Source organism: Echinops telfairi, unplaced genomic scaffold (genome assembly GCF_000313985.2).
Source record: "Echinops telfairi isolate 266 unplaced genomic scaffold, ASM31398v2 ScPeMD7_7425;HRSCAF=8463, whole genome shotgun sequence".
Classification (NCBI taxonomy): domain Eukaryota; kingdom Metazoa; phylum Chordata; class Mammalia; order Afrosoricida; family Tenrecidae; genus Echinops; species Echinops telfairi.
The window spans coordinates 529,952-547,860 of record NW_022111325.1 but is presented as its reverse complement, the minus strand read 5'-3'; the positions used below and the strand labels follow the sequence as shown (position 1 = coordinate 547,860).

The window sequence follows — 17,909 nt, the reverse complement described above, 5'->3', positions numbered from 1 at the left end:
CGGCGGGGACTCTCCCCCAGATGTTCCCCGAGCTGCACATCTGGTTCCGGTTCCTCTCTCCTGGGGAAGTGAAAGTGGAGGGGAGGGCACTGGCCGGAGTTAGCCGTGCCCCTGCATCCTGCTCCCCTCTGTCTCCCCCAGGGGGTCGAAGCTGGAGCCCCCCTCCCTCCCGCTCAGGGTCACGCGGGCGGTTCCTTCTCTGCCCCCAGCGCGCCCCTCGCCCCTCTGCCCCCCTGCTCCTTCCCCAGCCTCCTCTCACTGCGTGCCCTTTGCCCTAGCCTCAACTTCATGACGCTCGGCGTGGGTGCCGGGGGTCGGGACCCCCGAGTGGCGCTGAAGCCGAATTGTCTGCCCCCGAGTGAGGGCTGCCTCCCCCTGTGGGACTTTTCCCTGGCTCGGTGAGGGACGCCCCGGCAGGCGGGCCCTAGATAGGATGGGAGCCATCTCACCTCTCACCTTGCCCCTGGCCCATGACCCCTGCCGACTGCCTAGGACATAGGACTCCCATTCTGCTGTGGCTAAGGGACAGGGCTGTGCCCCAGAGCTAAATCAGGACTCTGACGCTGACTCTGGGCTCACCTCACATTCTGGGGAGGCTAAATTTAGCTGGGGTTGGGGTGTTCGTGGAGGGCAGAGGAGGCCAGGTTAGGGAGCGAGCCAGCCTGTCCCCTGAAGATTCCCTTGCTCCCTGTTCCCGGAAAAAGGTTCTGGAGTAGAGAAGACTTCACATGCTGGCGTGCTGATCCTCCCTGCCAGGCTCCAGGCTCCTTTCGTCAGATTCCTCCTTGTGGGCATAATGCTGTGCTGTCACCACTCACAGCACCCTACCACCACCACCACACACACACACCCTTGCCCATAGACTGACTTCCGCTGGGCTGTAGCTTCCCCTCTGCTGTTACAGGAAGTCACCTCCCTTCCCCTCTGATGCGGCCCCCACTCCCATGCCTCCCGGCCCCTGCCGCAAGCCACCTACCAAGGTCTTTCCTAGCTTCTGCGTCTTGGGGACCATAGAAGTACCTGCTCCCTGGGGCTGGGCCATGGAGGCAGGTGAGAACATGGGTGTTGAGGATCATGGTGGGCCTGTTTTCAGGAAGTCTCTGGGCTCTGTGGAAGAAGGCCTGGGGACTACCGGAACACTCTCATGGCTATTTTGGACTTCACTAGGGGTCCTAGAGGTGAAAGGGCACTGGCTTTTTGGTCAGCTTAGTCGCCCTGGGTTAGAAAAAAGAACCTTGAGTCTGAAGAAAAGACGCTAAAGCTTGGGTTTGGTGGACTTTCCTAGAAACCTGTGGGATCCTCGTGCAAACCTGGGGGCGGGCCCTTGAAGACATTAGCTGGTTCACAAGGTTCTTAAGATGCCCCAACCTAAGTAGGAAAGTCAGAAACCCTGAACAAAACTGTGATGTCATGACCCAAAGGGTTGGTGTCATTGTAGCCCATTCCAGCAAGACTGGTCTCTGTGTCTGAGTAGAGAGTGAGGAGGGTTATGATCTTTAGAGGGGCGACAGGGACAATATGGTGTCAGCACCCAGGTGAGCTGGGTATGTGTGTGAGTTCTTTGGGGAGTGTACTAGTACCATGCAGCCTGAAGGCCCTGGTCTCTTTAAGGACCTGTGGTGGGCTGTGAGGGTCTGGTGATGTCCCAGGCGGGAGAGTTCAGGATTGGCTGACCATTTGTCCCGCTTGACTTTGGGGAGTCTAGCAAGAGGGGGAGCAAGAGGGCACCTTGGTCGCCATGGAAGCACCTGGCTTCCTTGTTTCATCTCTGCCCCCCTCCATTGTTTCAGATGCAGCGAGTGAGGGGGGGGCCATGGCAGAGGAGCGGCCCCCCCGGCTGGTGGATTACTTCGTGGTCGCTGGGCTTGCAGGGAACGAAACACCCCTCCCGGAAGAAACGTGGGTTCCTGAACCCAGTGGGCCTCTGCGTCCTCCCCGACCAGCCGAGCCCATCACAGATGTGGCGGTCATCGCTAGGGCACTGGGCGAGGAGGTGCCCCAGGGCTACACGTGCATCCAGGCTTCCACTGGGGGCCACCTTTTAGAACTCAGCGCTGGGCTCCTGGGTGGAACGCAGCCCGCCATTTGCTACCGCAGGGGCCGTGACAAGCCCCCCCTCGTTGAACTGGGGTGTGTGCCTCTGCCTGTGCTGGCCTCAGAGGAGGTTGGGAGGGGGCTGGGAGAGGTCGTGAGCGGTAGGGATGTGGGAGGGGCACGGAGGCCAAGGTTTGCGTCCCTAGTCATCAGACAGATCCGCACGGTGTACAAGCTGGGCTGTCCGCTTGCTGTGTGCCCTAGGCAGGTTGGTGAGCCTCTCTAGGTATGTTTCCTTACCTAGCAAATAGAGACAGTTGTACCTCCTCATAGGTACCATGCCTGGGAAGATTAAATGAGACAATCCACATAGAACTGTGGTTCTCAACCTGTGGGTTGTGACCCCTTTGAGGGTAGAACGACCCTTTCACAGGGGTGGCCCAATTCATAACAGTAGCAAAATTCCAGTGACTGAAGTAGCAATAAAAATAATGTTATGGTTGGGGGGTCGCCAGACCATGAGGAACTGGTCGAAAGGGTCGCGGCATTAGGAAGGTTGAGAACCACTGACGTCAAGGATTATTCTTAGTATTTATTAGGGGCTGCTGCAGGAGACAGGAATCTGGAGGGCGGGTTCAGCAAAGACAAGGGGAGCCCTGGTGTTGGGATTTGACAAGGCCAGGAATACAAGGCAGTTGTGGGCGGAATAGATAGGGCTGGGGTCTTTCTCCACTGTCTTTTGAACTCTTGACATTTTTTCTACTCTCTGTGCCAAGGGTGTTGTATGAGGGGAAGGAACGTCCCAAGCCTGGCTTCCAAGTACTAGACACGACACCCTACAGCCATTCAGCTAACCTGGCCCCTCCAGGTCCAGGGCACCCCCGCACCTACCTCACTTACCGGCGGGCTGCGGAAGGGGCAGGGCTGCATGCCCTGGGCATCACTGACCTCTGCCTGGTCCTGCCCAGCAAGGGCGAGGGCACTCCTCATACCTACTGCCGGCTGCCCCGTAACCTCAACCCTGGCATGGTGAGTCGAGCCCTGGGATCATCTTGGCATGAGGGGTTCAGACACTGAGCATAGAGGGGCATCTTAGGACCAAGGTCTATCACTGCAGGGGCAGACCCGGAGGGATGGTTTGGCCTTGGGGAACGAACAGGGATTAATGAGTGCTCTGAAGACAGGCCAGGCAGGGGTGATAGAAAACGGACCCCTGAGCCCTTTGATAGCTGCGTTACCTGCTTGTCTCTTGCATCTCCGGTACAGTGGGGCCCAGCAGTGTACCTGTGTTACAAGGTGGGCCTGGCCAAGGCCAACACACTGGTGTATGAGGCAGGTGAGTGGCCCCTTTGTCCCTGGCCTGATGGCTGGCCCCAGTACCCACTTTGCCGCTGGGCCCTTTTCTGGTACCCCCTGGCTTCTTCCTCTGACACACCCTTCTCCTTTGGGGCGCCCTCTCTGGGGGTGCAGAGCTGCTGGGCCGCTACCCTGAGGAGGACAATGAAGCGTTCCCCCTGCCGGAGTCCGTGCCCGTCTTCTGCCTGCCCATGGGGACCACTATCGAGTGCTGGCCTGCCCAGACCAAGTACCCTGTGCCCGTCTTCTCCACCTTTGTGCTCACGGGGGCAGCCGGTGATAAGGTGGGTGTCTGGAGTGTAGCTGGGGCCCAGGCTGCGCAGGACCCACCTGACCGCCCCTCTTCCCCCCTCCAGGTATACGGGGCCGCTCTGCAGTTCTATGAGGCCTTCTCCCGGACTAGGCTGTCGGAGCGGCAGGCGCAGGTGTTGGGCCTGCTGAGCGCTGTGGAGAGGGGCCGGTCGCTGGAGGGCAGGGCCGTGCGCAGCCGGCGCGCCATAGCGGTGCTGTCCCGCTGGCCCGCCTTCCCGGCCTTCCGTGCCTTCCTCACCTTCCTTTACCGCTACTCCGTCTCCGGCCCCCACCGGCTGCCCTTGGAAGCGTGAGCAGGGCTCCCGGGGATACTGGAAAGGGCTGTGAGGGCAGGGGAGGCCAAGAGGAATGGCAGAAATTAGGGTGGAGCTGGAGGAGTGGGTGTGGACAGAGGGGCGAGGGGCTGTCCAGTTTACCCACTGCCCAACCAGCTCTGGCCAAGGCAGGGAGTGCTCCAATTTCAGGGACACTTTCTAGCCCACTCCTGGCAAGGGACTGTCCATGGCCAGAGGGGCACTCTTGTACTGTGTACAGGTTCTATATACTGTATAATGGGGGTTCTTGGTGGGGTGAAGCTGCGGGACTCGGGGAGTAATAAAGCCCTTCGGGAAAGTGCTGGGAGGTGGGAGCGTGGGAGCCGTTGGTCAGACAGGGCTTGGGCCTCTGACGCGTTTCCTTCCCTCCCCAGGCACATCTCCCACTTCATCCACAACGTCCCCTTCCCTTCCCCACAGAGACCCCGCATCCTAGTACAGGTGAGAGCAGGGTCTGAGCCTGAGTGCGGATGACAGGAGGGGGGTTGGCCGTGATCTGTCTGACGGGTGGCTCTTCTACTCTCCTAGATGTCTCCCTATGACAACCTGCTCCTCTGTCAACCCGTGTCCTCACCTCTGCCGCTCAGGTATGTGCAGGCTTGGAGGAGGGAGGAGTGGTTGATGGCCAAGGACAGGATAGATACCAGACTGGTGGCCCCAGCTGTCTGTGCTTGAGGACTGGGGAAGAGGTGTCCTGTCATCTCCTGGTGAACCCTAGCCCACCTTGGCACTGCCCGCCCACAGTGGTGCCAGCTTCCTGCAGCTGCTGCAGAGCCTGGGCCCTGAGCTGGCGGTCACGCTCCTGCTCGCCGTGCTCACGGAGCACAAACTGCTCGTCCACTCCCTGCGGCCAGACCTGCTCACCAGCGTCTGCGAGGCCCTGGTCTCTGTGAGTACCACCTGGCCCAGCCCCACTTCCCTAGACCATTGTTCTTTCTCAGGTGTGCCCCTCACCCTTTCGTGGACCCTGCCCCATTTCCATCTGTGCGAAGGGTTCCCCAGCCTCCCTCCTGGGAGTTCGTTTCCCTGCAGGGGTCCTCATCCCAGCAGCTTCTCTGAGCAGGCCTCCCTGGCCCCGGCCCTCCCTGTGACCCCCGGCCCCTCCCAGAGCCCTGCTCACAGCTGGCTTCTCCCTCCCTGGGGCTGCAGATGATCTTCCCGTTGCACTGGCAGTGCCCCTACATTCCGCTGTGCCCGCTGGTGCTGGCAGACGTGCTGAGCGCCCCGGTGCCTTTCATCGTGGGGATCCACTCCAGCTACTTCGATCTGCATGACCCGCCTGCTGATGTCATCTGTGTTGATCTTGACACCAACACGCTCTTCCAGTGAGAGGGCTGGGTCTCTCGGCAGGGACAGCGGGCGGGCGGAGGCGCGTGAGGGCGCTACCTGCTCAGAGGGAGCGTCAGGCAGAAAGCAGGGGAGGCCGGTGAGGAGGGGAGGGTGGTGGACTCGCAGCTTCATCACCCTTCCTTCCTATGCCCTTCTCCCAGGACGGAGGAGAAGAAGCCCCTCCCCGCTCGCACCCTGCCCCGCAGGCCCTACAAGGTTTTGCTGGCCACCCTGACAAACCTGCATCAGCAGCTGGACCAGAGTGAGACACCAGGGCCTGGCAGTGGTGGTGGTGGTGGTGGTGGCAGGGGGAGGCTAGGGCTGTTAGTGGGCCTGGACCTTAATGCTCCAGTTTGGAAAACCTGTGGGGAGCTAGCTCTGACTTGGGAAGGTCAGGAGAGCTAGGATTCAGGTTGCAATTTGAAGGCTCAAAACTGTTATGGATGTCCTTTGTTAGCTGCTATTAATTGGGAGGGGTGTGTTTCTGGTAAGGCTGGCAATGGTGGGGCAGCGGCGGGGAGGGACACCTGTGGGAGGTAAGCACTGGGGTGGCAGTGCTGATTCTCGGGTCACACTGGTCCCCAGCATATACTGGGCCCGAGGAGGAGGCATCCCTGGAATTCCTGCTGACAGACTACGAGGCTGTGTGCGGCCGCCGGGCCCGGCTGGAGCGCGAAGTCCAGGGCGCCTTCCTCCGCTTCATGGCCTGTCTGCTCAAAGGCTACCGGGATTTCCTGCGCCCGCTCACCCAGGCCCCCTCTGAGGGGTCTCGAGATGTGGACAACCTCTTCTTCCTGCAGGGTAAAGAGGGCCCCGTCTGTCTCTGCTTGGGGAGGGGCTGACCGGGGCTGACTTGTTCCTGTGGGTCCTTACTTGGAGTCAGGCGCCGTGCTGGGCTGGGAGCATGTAAGGCACAAGATGAGCCCACTGGGCCCTGCCCTCTGAGAGCCCTGGGCCTTTGTGGTGGACATAGACAATGATACCTGCCAGCAGCTCTCGTGGCAAAGCTCATCTCCCAGGATGCTGTCCTTAGAGACAGCCACTCTAGTCGGAGGTGGGGTGCAGACAGACAAAAGGGAGGCCTATCCCATAGGACCCTGGTGCCGAGGAAACTGAGCTGATCAGGTTGGTGTCGAGGGCAGGTAGGCTAGAGGGCCCCGAGATGATAACTTTGAGGACCTTGTGTCCCATCAGGATCCTGAGTGGGCAGGGAGCCAAGAAGGGCTCAGGAGGGTTTCAGTGGCTGGAGACCCTGGGAACATCCCTCTGCCCACATTGCATCCCCACTCAGGCTTCTTGAAATCCCGGGAACGCTCCAGCCACAAACTGTACTCTCAGCTGCTCCACACACAGATGTTCTCACAGTTCATTGAGGAATGCTCTTTTGGCTCTGCTCGACATGCTGCTCTTGAATTCTTCGACTCTTGCGTTGACAAGGTATTGGACCTTGCCCCTTCTCTGTGCGCCCATTGGCCTCTGCCCTCTCGCCAGCTGTCTCTTGCCCCAGGGCCACTGCACAGCACAAACCCAGACCTATGCAGGCACAGCCTAGGCTGCACTATGAGGCGGGCTTCATGTGGCTACGTATCCCTGCATTCCGCCCTCCCAGCCCGTCTCCAGGGCCTTGATGGAGTTGTAGCCTGCGGGCCCCTGCTAGTGGACGTGCTAGGCACTGATGTGATTGCTGCCCACTCTCTGCCACCTTGCCCAGGTCCACCCCGAGCAGGAGAAGCCTGAGCCGACGCCCTTGGTGGAGCTGGAGGAGCTGTCGGGCAGTGAGCTCACTGTCTTTATCACCCCACCTGAGGAGCCTGCAGTGCCCGAGGGCAGTGAGTCCTCCCCTCTATACTGGTGAGAGCCTCAGATGGGTGCCTTGGTTTGCCCCAGGCCTCAGTGGCTGGCCCAGCCCAGCCTGTTTGGCCCTGTGCTGCCCACCCTGATGTGCCCCTCTCCATTCTTCTAGCTATGATGGATTCCCAGAGCTACAGCCTGAGCTGTTCGAGTCTCCTCAAGAGCAGCCTGGGGCCCTGCCTGTGCCGGGCCCATCCCGCAGCGCCCCCAGCAGCCCTGCTCCACGCCGCACCAAACAGGTAACTAGCAGGCAGGTGCACCCGAGGGGCCTGGCTCCGTGGGTGGGCTGCCACTTCCATTCCTTGTCTGTAAAATGGGGATCCTGCATGTCATCGTGCCTGCCCCATGAGATTGTTCTACCACCCCACGTGCACCATAGTTGAACAGTGCCCCATCGGGTTCCCAGTGGTTGATTTCGCAGAAGTCTAGCACCAGGCCTCTGGGTGGACTTGAACTGCCACCCTTCTGGTTAGTGTGAACCATTTGCATCTCCCAGAGGTTAAGGTTTGAATGTTCCCGGCACGTAGAAACATGCTTGGTATAGATATGCTGCTTGTGGCCTCCCCTTCCTCCTGCAAGCTCTCTGGGAAGCCAGGGCTTGGCTGCCTCCTCCAGGGCACCTGCCCATACTGAGGGGTGCTCAGGGGCTCAGGGCTTCCTCTGGGTGTGGACTTCTCCACACCCTATTTGCAGGCCTGCATCCTGGCATTGCGTTCACCCTGGCGTGTCCCCTGCCCACCCCCAGGAGATGAAGGTTGCGCAGCGGATGGCACAGAAGTCAGCAGGCACGCCTGAGCGGTGGGCCCGGTGCCTGCTGGGGCACTGCTATGGGCTGTGGTTCCTGTGTCTGCCAGCCTACGTGCGGGCAGCGCCCTCCCGGGTGCGCGCATTGCACACGGCCTATCACGTCCTGCGCCAGATGGAGAGCCGTAAGGTGGTGCTGCCAGACGAGGTAGGCCACCGCGTCCCCAGCTCCGCCCACTCCCTACCCTGTGAGGCTGGTGCAGCCCTGGGGGAGCGGGCCAGGGCTGCCTGGTGGGCATCATGGAAAGCTGTGGGGCTGAGGCAGAGGGGGAGCAGCCCTGGGTGGCTGCTCCCTAGCCATTCCCTCCGAGCCCAACCCTGCTCAGGATACAGCTGTGGAACCTGCAGGCAGAATGGGGAGGGGTTCTTCCAGGAACCCGTTGAGTGTGAGCACTGGGGAGGCTGCCAGGCAAGGGTGTGTGCCGAGCTGAGGTTCTGGTTGGGGGTGACCTGTGTCTCTCCTGGCCAGGTGTGTTACCGAGTGCTAATGCAGCTTTGCTCCCACTACGGGCAACCCGTGCTGTCTGTGCGGGTGATGCTGGAGATGCGGCGGGCGGGCATCGTACCCAATACCATCACCTACGGCTACTACAACAAGGTACAGGATTTGGGGCTGCCAGGTGTGTGCATGGGGCGGGTGCTGTGCCTTGGCAGGCGTGGCTCTCCTGGCTCCTTGGAAACCAGACCTGTGCCACTCAAGTAGGTGCTGTGCCCATTGTCATTGTGGTGCTCGGGCACAATTCTAAAGACAACCCTTGCTTCATCCTTGCAGAACAAGGTAGGGGTGGGGGGAAGGGCGATGGCCCTCGGGTGGAGATGAGGAGATGAAGTCCCAGTGCGTGAGTGAGTTAGGGAGTTCGACTCCGAGGGGGCTTCAAAAAGTAGTAGTGACTGAACAAAACGATAATGGAGTTTTCCCCTCTGAAGCCCCCTCTGATAAGTGCAGGCATCATCATGTCTCCTGAATCCAGGCTCTCAGCCATGATACGAAATTGGTTCTTACTTTTTAGAGGAGGAGGCTGATGAGCAACAAATGAACAGGTTTCTTTAAGCGGTATAGTTAATAAGTAGCACGGTTTGGATATAAATGTTCCTCCTCTGCTCCTTGTTTTCTCTGGGCCCCTCCAGAGGCATCTGCTGCCTGCCTGCCTTCGTTCCCAGTGGGGTCACTGGTGGGACCCTCGCAGGCTGGCTGGCTGTGGGCAAGGTGTGTCCCTGTCCCTAGGGCCCTGGACAGACTGCGGGCATCATGCTGGGGCTCAGGTGTGGAATAGGCCATATTGATGGGCACTGTGTTTGGCAGGCGGTGCTGGAAAGCAAGTGGCCATCTGGCACGCCGGGTGGGCGCCTGCGTTGGGCCAAGCTCCGGAATGTTGTCCTGGGGGCCGCTCAATTCCGCCAGCCCTTGAGAGACCGGCAGCAGCAGCAGGCAGCAGCACATCAAGAGGCAGGCTGCTCCCAGCCAGGTGGGTAGGGAGGGACAGATGAGGTAGGCTGAGGACAGAGTGGCCAGGCTCCGCAGACAGGCAGGAGGAATTGGGGCTGGCTTAGGCTTTGCCATTGGGGGTTTCAGGATGGCGTTATGTCGGGGAAGGGGGATGCGTGTACACTCAGGTCTATCCAAGGAGTTCTTGTTAGAGTAGGGGTCTGGATCCCTAGCTGACCATCTCTAACCTCCCCACCCTCTGGCTTTCACAGATCCCCACCTGGAACGCCCCTCCCCTACCCGCCCTCTTCAGCGCCAGACTACCTGGGCTGGGCGCAGCCTTCGGGACCCAGCCTCCCCCACAGGGCGCCTGATGAAGAGCAGCAGCCTGAGCAGTGCCCACGGGGTACAGCCCACTGTGGAGGCTGGCGTGGCCCACAGTGAGTGCCGGTGGCTGACCCCTCATCAACAGAGGGAAGCCCAGAGCCAGGGTGGAGAAGGGCCATCTGTGGCTGACCCCAGCCTGCAGATTGTCGGGGTGGGGGTGGGGTGGTATAGCAGGATCTTCGTATGTACCTAGGAAAAGGGGCTGCCTGAGCACGGCTAGGCTCTCTTCCCGAATCCTTTTCTGCCCTGCAGTGATCGAGGCTTTGGGGGTCCTGGAGCCCCAGGGTTCACCTGTGCCCGGGAATGATGGCAGCCTCTCCGATCTGAGCCTGGCAGGGGAGGAGCCGGCACCTGGAGGCAGCCCAGGAGGCGTGGGTCCCACCCCGACTTCCCAGCCCCCTGAGGTCTTGGAAGGGCTCAGTGGGCGTGTGACCAAGGCTGGAGGGCGTCAGGATGAAACTGGCACCCCTCGGCGAGGACTGGGTGCCCGCCTCCAGCAGCTGCTCACTCCTTCCCGCCGCTCCCCAGCCTCCCATGCTCCCCCACCTGAGCTGCCCCCCGACCTGCCTCCCCCTGCCCGCCACAGCCCTATGGACAGCCTTCTGCGGCCCCGGGAGCGCCCTGGGTCTACGGCCTCAGAGGTAGCCAGTCAGCGCTGGGAGGCCTTGGGAGGGGCTGTGACAGAACTGGGAGAATGCCTCTGGGCTGGGCCCTGAGGGTGGTGGTAGTGGCCGGGGTGGGGGTGGGGGGTTGGAATCCGCCTCCTGTGGGCTGGCTGACCATGCTTTCTCCTGTCCCCGCAGAGCTCAGCCTCTCTGGGCAGTGAGTGGGACCTCTCAGAATCTTCCCTTAGCAGCCTGAGCCTTCGCCGTTCCTCAGAGCACCTCAGAGATACCCCCGGATCCTTCCAGCCACCGTCACTGGAAGTGAGGATGACCCCCCCCCACAACATACACAGATGTACATGTACACCCCCACAGAGACACACATTTACCCCGTCAAAGGCAGAGGATGGGGAAGAGGCAGCAGGGTCTTGGGTGGCAGGTCCTGGGGCCAAGCAGGGCCTACCTATTGCTTGGGGTCTTGTTGCCCACAGATCCTGCTATCTAGCTGCTCCCTGTGCCGTGCCTGCGACTCGCTGGTGTACGATGAGGAGATCATGGCTGGCTGGGCACCTGATGATTCCAACCTCAACACAACCTGCCCTTTCTGCGCCTGCCCCTTTGTGCCCCTTCTCAGTGTCCAGACCCTGGATTCCCGACCCAGGTGCCCAAGGCAGGGCGAGTGCTGTGGGTGAGGCAGGGAGATGGGTGTCCAATGACTGACCCCTCCTCCTATCCTGGCCCTGCAGTGTCGCCAGCCCCAAGCCTGCCCCTGCTGGTGCCAGTGGCAGCAAAGACGCCCCTGCAGCTGGGGGCCCTGGCCCTGTGCTCAGTGACCGCAGGCTCTGCCTGGCTCTGGACGAGCCCCAGCTCTGCAACGGGCACATGGGGGTAAGGGCTGGGCCAAAGGCCATGGGCACATGGCACCCTGTGGGAGACCAGGGTGGGTGGGTAGAGATGGGGATTGAAGCTCAGTGACCCCCCAGGAGCTGCCAGGCATGATGATGGCCCAGTGGGAAATGAGGTTCTGGGGATGGGGCCACGAGACATGCCCTCCACAGTCCTCTCCCTCTTATGCTTGGCAGGGTGCCTCCCGGCGGGTAGAGAGTGGGTCCTGGGCCTACCTGAGCCCTCTGGTGTTGCGTAAGGAGCTGGAGTCGCTGGTGGAGAACGAGGGCAGTGAGGTGCTGGCATTACCTGAGCTGCCAGCCGCCCACCCCATCATCTTCTGGAACCTCTTGTGGTATTTCCAACGGCTGCGCCTGCCCAGTATCCTAACAGGCCTGGTGCTGGCCTCCTGTGATGGGCCGGCCCCCCCCCAGGTCTGTGCCTTCCTGGGGCCCCTGCTCCCTCCTCATAGTGCTGTGTGCAACAAAGCTTTGTTGTACTTAGAATCTTTGCCCCCTCACATCATCCCAGCTGCACTCTGATTATATTTTCTCATCTGTAAAATGGGGGGATAAGGCTGGTGTCCAGAGGCCTGCTGTAGTGTCTGGTACTTAGCCCACTATCTACAAGTGTTCCTGTACTCACTCATGCCGTCAGTACTTCTTGAGTACCTTCTAGGTTCCAGGTTTAGTTTGGAGACACCAGATAGAGATGGACCAGATTACAAAACAGAGCCCTTGTTCTCAAAGAGGTTCCGCTCTAATAAGGAGGCTGGACTGACAGTTCCTTCCCTTCTCCTCCTCTCTGGCTGTTTCCTGTCATACTCTCGTCTCCTTGCACGTCGCCTGCCCCGTTCCTAGTCTCTGCCTACCATTCCACAAGTCTAACTGTCTGCTCTCTCTTGACTCTCCACAGGCCCCGTCTCCTTGGGTAACCCCTGATCCGGCCTCTGTGCAGGTGCGGCTACTGTGGGACGTCCTGACCCCTGACCCCAGTAGCTGCCCACCTCTCTACGTGCTCTGGAGGGTACACAGTGAGTCTGGGCTTTGGCCTAGGGAAGGAGGGGTGGGCCCCACACCTGGGGGCTCAGCAATCCTGGCCTTCTTCCCTTTCACTCAGGCCAGATCCCCCAGCGGGTTGTATGGCCGGGCCCGGTACCCACATCCCTTAGCCTGGCATTGCTGGAGTCAGTACTGCGCCACGTCGGACTCAATGAGGTGCACAAGGCTGTGGGGCTCCTGCTGGACACACTAGGGCCCCCGCCCACGGGCTTGCACCTGCAGAGGTATGCTGCTCTCACCTGGTGGTCCCTGGCCCGTCCCAGGAGCCGCGCCCTCTTCCTTTCCCTCCCATCCTTCTGTGTCCACTCCAGGGGCATCTATCGCGAGATCCTATTCCTGACAATGGCTGCTCTGGGCAAGGACCACGTGGACATAGGTGAGGAGCAGGCAGGCACTGAGGCACTTGGGGGACCTGAGGGCAGGATGGGTGATAAAGGTCCTAAAGCGTTGGCCGCACTCTCTTCCCTAGTGGCCTTCGACAAGAAGTACAAGTCTGCCTTTAACAAGCTGGCCAGCAGCATGGGCAAGGAGGAACTGAGGCAGCGGCGGGCACAGATGCCCACCCTCAAGGCCACTGACTGCCGGAAATGTTTTGGAGCACCTCTGGAATGCTAGGAACTCTTCGCTCCCTGCTCTTGCTGTGCGGTGGAACAGCCCGCTTTCCTGTTGCCCTCATGGAGGAGTTGGGAACACGGGCTGGCAAGCAATCCCAGCCAGAGGCTCCGAGTGGGGGTGGCAAGAAGAGGGACCCACTGTTACCCAAAGTCACAGTTCCCTTATCTGCACCCTGCCCAATATGCTCGTGCTGACACTGGGGAAGGGCCGGAGGGAGTCGGCCCAGTTCTGTTCCTCCTCTGTCTTATACAGAGGACCCCGCCCCTCCCCTCCCCAGGGTACCCACAGATCTGCATTGCCCTGGTCATTTTAGAAGTTTTTGTTTTAAAAAACAACTGTAAAGATACAGAGCTACTGAGCCTTTGCCCTGAATGGGAGGGAGGGAGTCCCCAGCCACAAGGCCGCCTACTGTGGCATTGCTGAAGGAGCTCCCCATGCCGTCCCACCTTAGTGTTGGTATTTTATTTTTATTTTAAGTTATTTATTCTGGAGCTACAGCCTCCTTGTTTACGAGGTTCTTGTGGAGGATGATAAAGAAGGGAAATGGGGCACCAAGGGCTGGTGGTTTGGAGCGCCTTGATAGTCAGGTGGCGGGACTAGAGGAGTCCCAGCCTCTGCTTGGGAAGAAGTGGTGCCCCCTCCAGTCCTAACCCTGGACCAGTCCTCCTTGGGGATGCCCCTCCCACCCAGGGCCCTGAACTGTGCAATAAGGATCGTTGAAGTTGGATGTAAATATAGTAAACGCTGCTTCTGTCTTTTTCCCGCTGCCTCCTGTTTTGTGGGTCTGGGAGGATGGCGGGGTTACCTCTCTTTCCCCCTGGCTGCACATTCCCCCTTCTATCCCCTGCAGCTTTCAGCCATATCCTGCTTTTCCTGAGCAGGTCTGGAGCTGGCCCCGGGGGGCACAGGGAGTCCTCAGAGTCGGAGAGGGGTGAATCCACGCTGGCTATGGTGGTGCAAGTCTGCGTGGCACTTCCGGCCCTCCCATACAATCACCCCCTTGTCCCTCATCTGTACCCACACAAAGGCTCCATTCTCTGGGGGCCTTGAGCTCATCTCTGCCTTCTTCCCCCTGGCCTCCCCAGCCAGCCTCTCTAGTACCTCCACAGGGATGACACCCCTCTCTCCAAGAGTTGCTGTTGGCAGACCTGGTGCATCTCCAGGGCCCTGGCAGCCACCCCCTGCCTCCTTCCAATTTTAACTACATGGAGTGCGCCTTCACCTCTGACCAGGGTTTTAGCCTGAGGGCAGCACCAGGGAAATGGGGGCAAGGATCCAGGGGCTTGCTGCAGTTGGACATCGGGGAAGCGGACGGGCATCATTTTCCTACCCCTTTTGGCCCACTCGAATTTCTCCTTCCTCTTTCCTGTATAATGAAATAAACACAGGAAACAGCTCCTAACAGAGCTGCAAAACCAATCACCAAAGGGAATTAGCCAGCAAAACAGAAGTGCCTTGGGGAAGGAGGGTGGGAGTGTCAATAAAGGAAATAATTTACGTGGGCCCAACGTGCAAAATCCTTCCAGTGGAGGAGGGAGGGATGACTTGTGAACACCCACCGGGACCTTCAAGCCAGAGGCCCTATCCCCATCTGGTCTTGAGCATGGCAGGATTCTTGTCCTCTTGGGTCCTCAGGGAGCTGCGGAGGAGAGAAGCAGAGGCTTAGGAAAAACCACCTGCCTTGCCTGTGACTAGGAGATGCCTTCCTCAGAGGGGAACTCTCAGGTTCAAATGCCCAGCCCTGGAGGCCCAGAATCAACCTCTCCCTACTTCCTCTCCAGGGTCTTTAGAAAGGGAGCACCTGCCCTCCTAACAGCAGGTTTCTTTTGCGTCCTCTTGGTACCCTTCTCACTTTGGGCTTTCCTCCTGGAGGCCCAGCATGAGGTGGGTGGAGCTACAAGACCACCAGGTCAAACCCAAAAAAGCTGTTGCTGACCCAGGCTGCCTATAGGACAGAGTGCCACTGGCTTCCAAGATGATGGTCTTTAAGAGGAGCAGATTAAACATCTTTTCCCCATGGAAGAGCTGGCGGGTTCAAACCCTCAACCTTCCATTTAGCAGCAGAGCGCTTTACCCCTGGTACCTCGAGGGCCCATTAGACATGATTCCAACCTAAAACCAAACCCCGTGCCCTGGAGTTGATTCCGACTTACAGGGACCCTATAGGACAGAGTAGATTGCTCCACAGGGGTTCCTACACTGCACGTCTTTACAGAAGTGGACTGCCACATCTTTTCCCCGTGGGGTGTCTGGTGGGCTCGGACTGCTAATCTTGCAGTGAGCAGCCCACTACTTAGCCCACTGTGTTACTAGGGCTTCCCTTAACCATGATCTCACTGCTGTCAAGTTGATTCTGACTCGTAGTGACCCTGTATAAGGTTTCCAGGACTGCAGATCTTTACAGGAGCAGAGGGCCTCAGCTTTCTCCTGCTGCTGGCGGGTCTCAACCACTGGCCTTGTGGGCAAACAGCCCAATGCTTAAACTGCAGTGCCACCAGAGCCCCTTGATGGCATCTGGAAATTCTAAGAGCTGAGTATAGGCATCTCTCTGTTCTGTGGCCCCGGGAGGATATACCCGAATGGCTTGGCCCATTTTTCCTTCCCAGACTGTAGAGGGTATTAGGCTTAAGCCTGACAATTTTGAGTCAAATCTTGTCCCTTCAACTTACAAATTTTATGATGTCAGCCAAGTTACTTAACTGCTGTACTTCAATGTTTTCCTCATCTGCAATTGAGGGCTCATTGAAAGGTTAAATTAAATGATCCACGTCAAGTGCAAACACAATGAACGATAGCTTCACAAAGAATGCCTTCTGTCTAAGGCAAAGGCCACACTCACAATATTGGTCTCACTTGTATTCCTTTGAGCTAAATTATAGCACCATAGCCCAATTTATTTATTTTGATAGAGGCATTTGCTCAGGCCTCATTGGTCTTGTCCTCAGGCTTGTATCATTCACTAGCATGCTTCTCAACCTTCTAGCAGCTCTAGAAGGGCAGCCTTTCAGGCCACAGAGAACTCATTGAATTCATGAGCGGCAAAATAGTAGGTCTGGGGAAGAGGAACTAGCCCTCCATGAAGGCAATAGTTTTGCCTCACTGTAGTATCCCCAGCACAAGGGAAAGTACCTCATAGATTCCACGGCTGAAAAGAGTCAGTGGAAATATAAAAATAGAAGATAAATCATTTTCATTGCAGAATAAGACTGCTATGATGGATAAAATACCAACATAAGCTAGGTTTGGAGCTAAAGGGATGAAATTGTTTGAGAAGTGAAGAAAATTCTCTTAATAGTTATGTCTTACACTACCAAGTACTTAGTGCATCATTGCACTGTCCTAAGCATTTTAGATGTATTCTTATAATCTTCACATTCACCCTGAGTTCAAACTCGAAAACCAAACTCACTGCCATGAAATCTTTCCCAACTCATAGTGACCCCATGGGGATTCTGAAACTGTAACTGTTTGCAGTTGTAGAAAGCCACATTTTTCTCCCACAGGGCAGCTGATGGTTTCAAACTGACCACCTTGTGGTTATCAGGCCAATGTATAACTCACTACTCCACCAGGGAGCTTGGCATTATTCCATCTTCCTGAAGAACAGAGAGAATGAGATCAAGTATTTAGTTTGCTCCCAAATCACACAACTGGTAAGAGAATCAGTATTCAAACCCAGGCCGTCTGGCCCCAGAGACCTTTTTTTTTTTTTTTTTTTAATATCAAACACTATTCATGAATGGAAAGAGAAGGTTTTTACCCATTTCAAATAAGAACTGGGGTATGTCTGCGTCGTTTTCCTATGCCTTTACTTGGTCCATGTTCTCCCTTACAATGTCATTTCCATTGCACAAGGGCTTCTAAATGATTCGAAAAACGTGTTCTAGTACCTCAAGAACCAGTTTATTGTTGGATCCTAACAACTTGCTGGTCACTAAGCAGGTGTTTGCCTTTAGGAAGTTACTTAGCCACTCAACAGTTTCCTGAGTTTCGTGGAAATTTGAGTTCTCTCTCCTAACGTGCTTAACTTCGAACTGTAATTTATTTGTACCTCATGTTCCTCATCTGCAGAGTGGAGATAATCAGCATTTACTCCACAGTCTTATGGGCGATCAATAAAATAAGCCCTGTAAACTTCTTAGCACAGCGTGTAGCAGTCTCTTACCCAGACCATTTGGCTATTATTATTCATTCAACATAACAGAGTTACTCTCTGATACTTGGTTTCTATATCTAAGGTGCTCAGTAACAATACATTGTAGTAAATTCTCAAGAAACACTAACGTTTAGGGTTGCCTATTTTGGTGACGCGGGGAGACTAAGCAGGGGAGCTGGGTCTTGGGCTGATCAGTGGCTTCAGTGCCGTGGAGGCGGATTCTCTCTTCGAGCCTAACCAGGGCAGGAGGACCGTGAGAAGAACTCTGCACACCGTAATTCCTCATTCATTTGGCAAGCTGCCTTTTTTTCTCTCTCCCCTCCTGCGGTCGTGGTTTAGTCACGACCAGGCAGAGGTACGAAGACCAGGAAGCACAAGGCCCTTTGGCAGAGAGACAGAGACAGGCCACGCCCCACGGACAGCTAGGCCCAAGAGCCTAATGCTAGTTCTATCGTGAAATTCTTGGATTCGGTCGCAATGAACCACCACCCATCGCAGAACCCAATGTAGCTCGCCAGTCTCCATCTTTAGAATTGGAAGAATAAGAGTGGGCTAAAAGGGAATCCCGGTTGTGGGAGAGTGGGGTACGGCAGCTGCCTGGGGACCAAAACGTCTCTAAGGTAAAGTTGCAGCCTGAAGCGATTTTTTGACCCCCGACACTTAATGGACTGCTGAAGACCCGGATGTGTCTGGGACTGGCCGAGGTACCCATTAACGCGCCCCCGCTAGACCATCCCCCTCCTCCGTTTAGGATTGGGTGTTAAGTACGCCAAT

At 57.5% G+C, this 17,909-nt stretch overlaps 1 protein-coding gene across 2 annotated transcripts; it reads left to right on the top strand.

Moving 5' to 3' along the window:
- Positions 1-258: 258 nt before the first annotated feature.
- DENND4B (DENN domain containing 4B) lies at positions 259-13,739 on the top strand. 2 transcript variants are annotated; one of them, XM_045298420.1, is made up of 27 exons: positions 259-1,899; positions 2,811-3,063; positions 3,301-3,370; positions 3,505-3,674; positions 3,747-3,991; positions 4,391-4,457; positions 4,545-4,603; positions 4,761-4,905; positions 5,166-5,341; positions 5,507-5,607; positions 5,931-6,146; positions 6,637-6,782; positions 7,057-7,196; positions 7,309-7,435; positions 7,942-8,148; positions 8,470-8,598; positions 9,304-9,466; positions 9,699-9,866; positions 10,066-10,454; positions 10,617-10,739; positions 10,910-11,079; positions 11,165-11,306; positions 11,501-11,737; positions 12,219-12,336; positions 12,423-12,588; positions 12,676-12,740; positions 12,834-13,739. In XM_045298420.1, the coding sequence occupies exons 1-27, from the start codon at positions 1,739-1,741 to the stop codon at positions 12,977-12,979; spliced, it is 4,299 nt and encodes a 1,432-aa protein (XP_045154355.1). In that variant the 5' UTR covers positions 259-1,738; the 3' UTR covers positions 12,980-13,739. The 2 variants fall into 2 exon arrangements, with proteins under 2 accessions (XP_045154355.1, XP_030743718.2); XM_030887858.2 differs by having other exon boundaries at positions 259-2,130.
- Positions 13,740-17,909: the final 4,170 nt, after the last annotated feature.

What these genes read in the sequence shown, in the direction of transcription:
- DENND4B (XM_030887858.2), top strand. Translation starts at nt 1,739, where the DNA reads ATGGAAGCACCTGGCTTCCTTGTTTCATCTCTGCCCCCCTCCATTGTT. An exon ending in GGCAGGCTGCTCCCAGCCAG is followed by an intron (nt 9,467 to 9,698) that starts GTGGGTAGGGAG and finishes TGGCTTTCACAG; the next exon opens with ATCCCCACCTGGAACGCCCC. An exon ending in ACCCTGGATTCCCGACCCAG is followed by an intron (nt 11,080 to 11,164) that starts GTGCCCAAGGCA and finishes CTGGCCCTGCAG; the next exon opens with TGTCGCCAGCCCCAAGCCTG.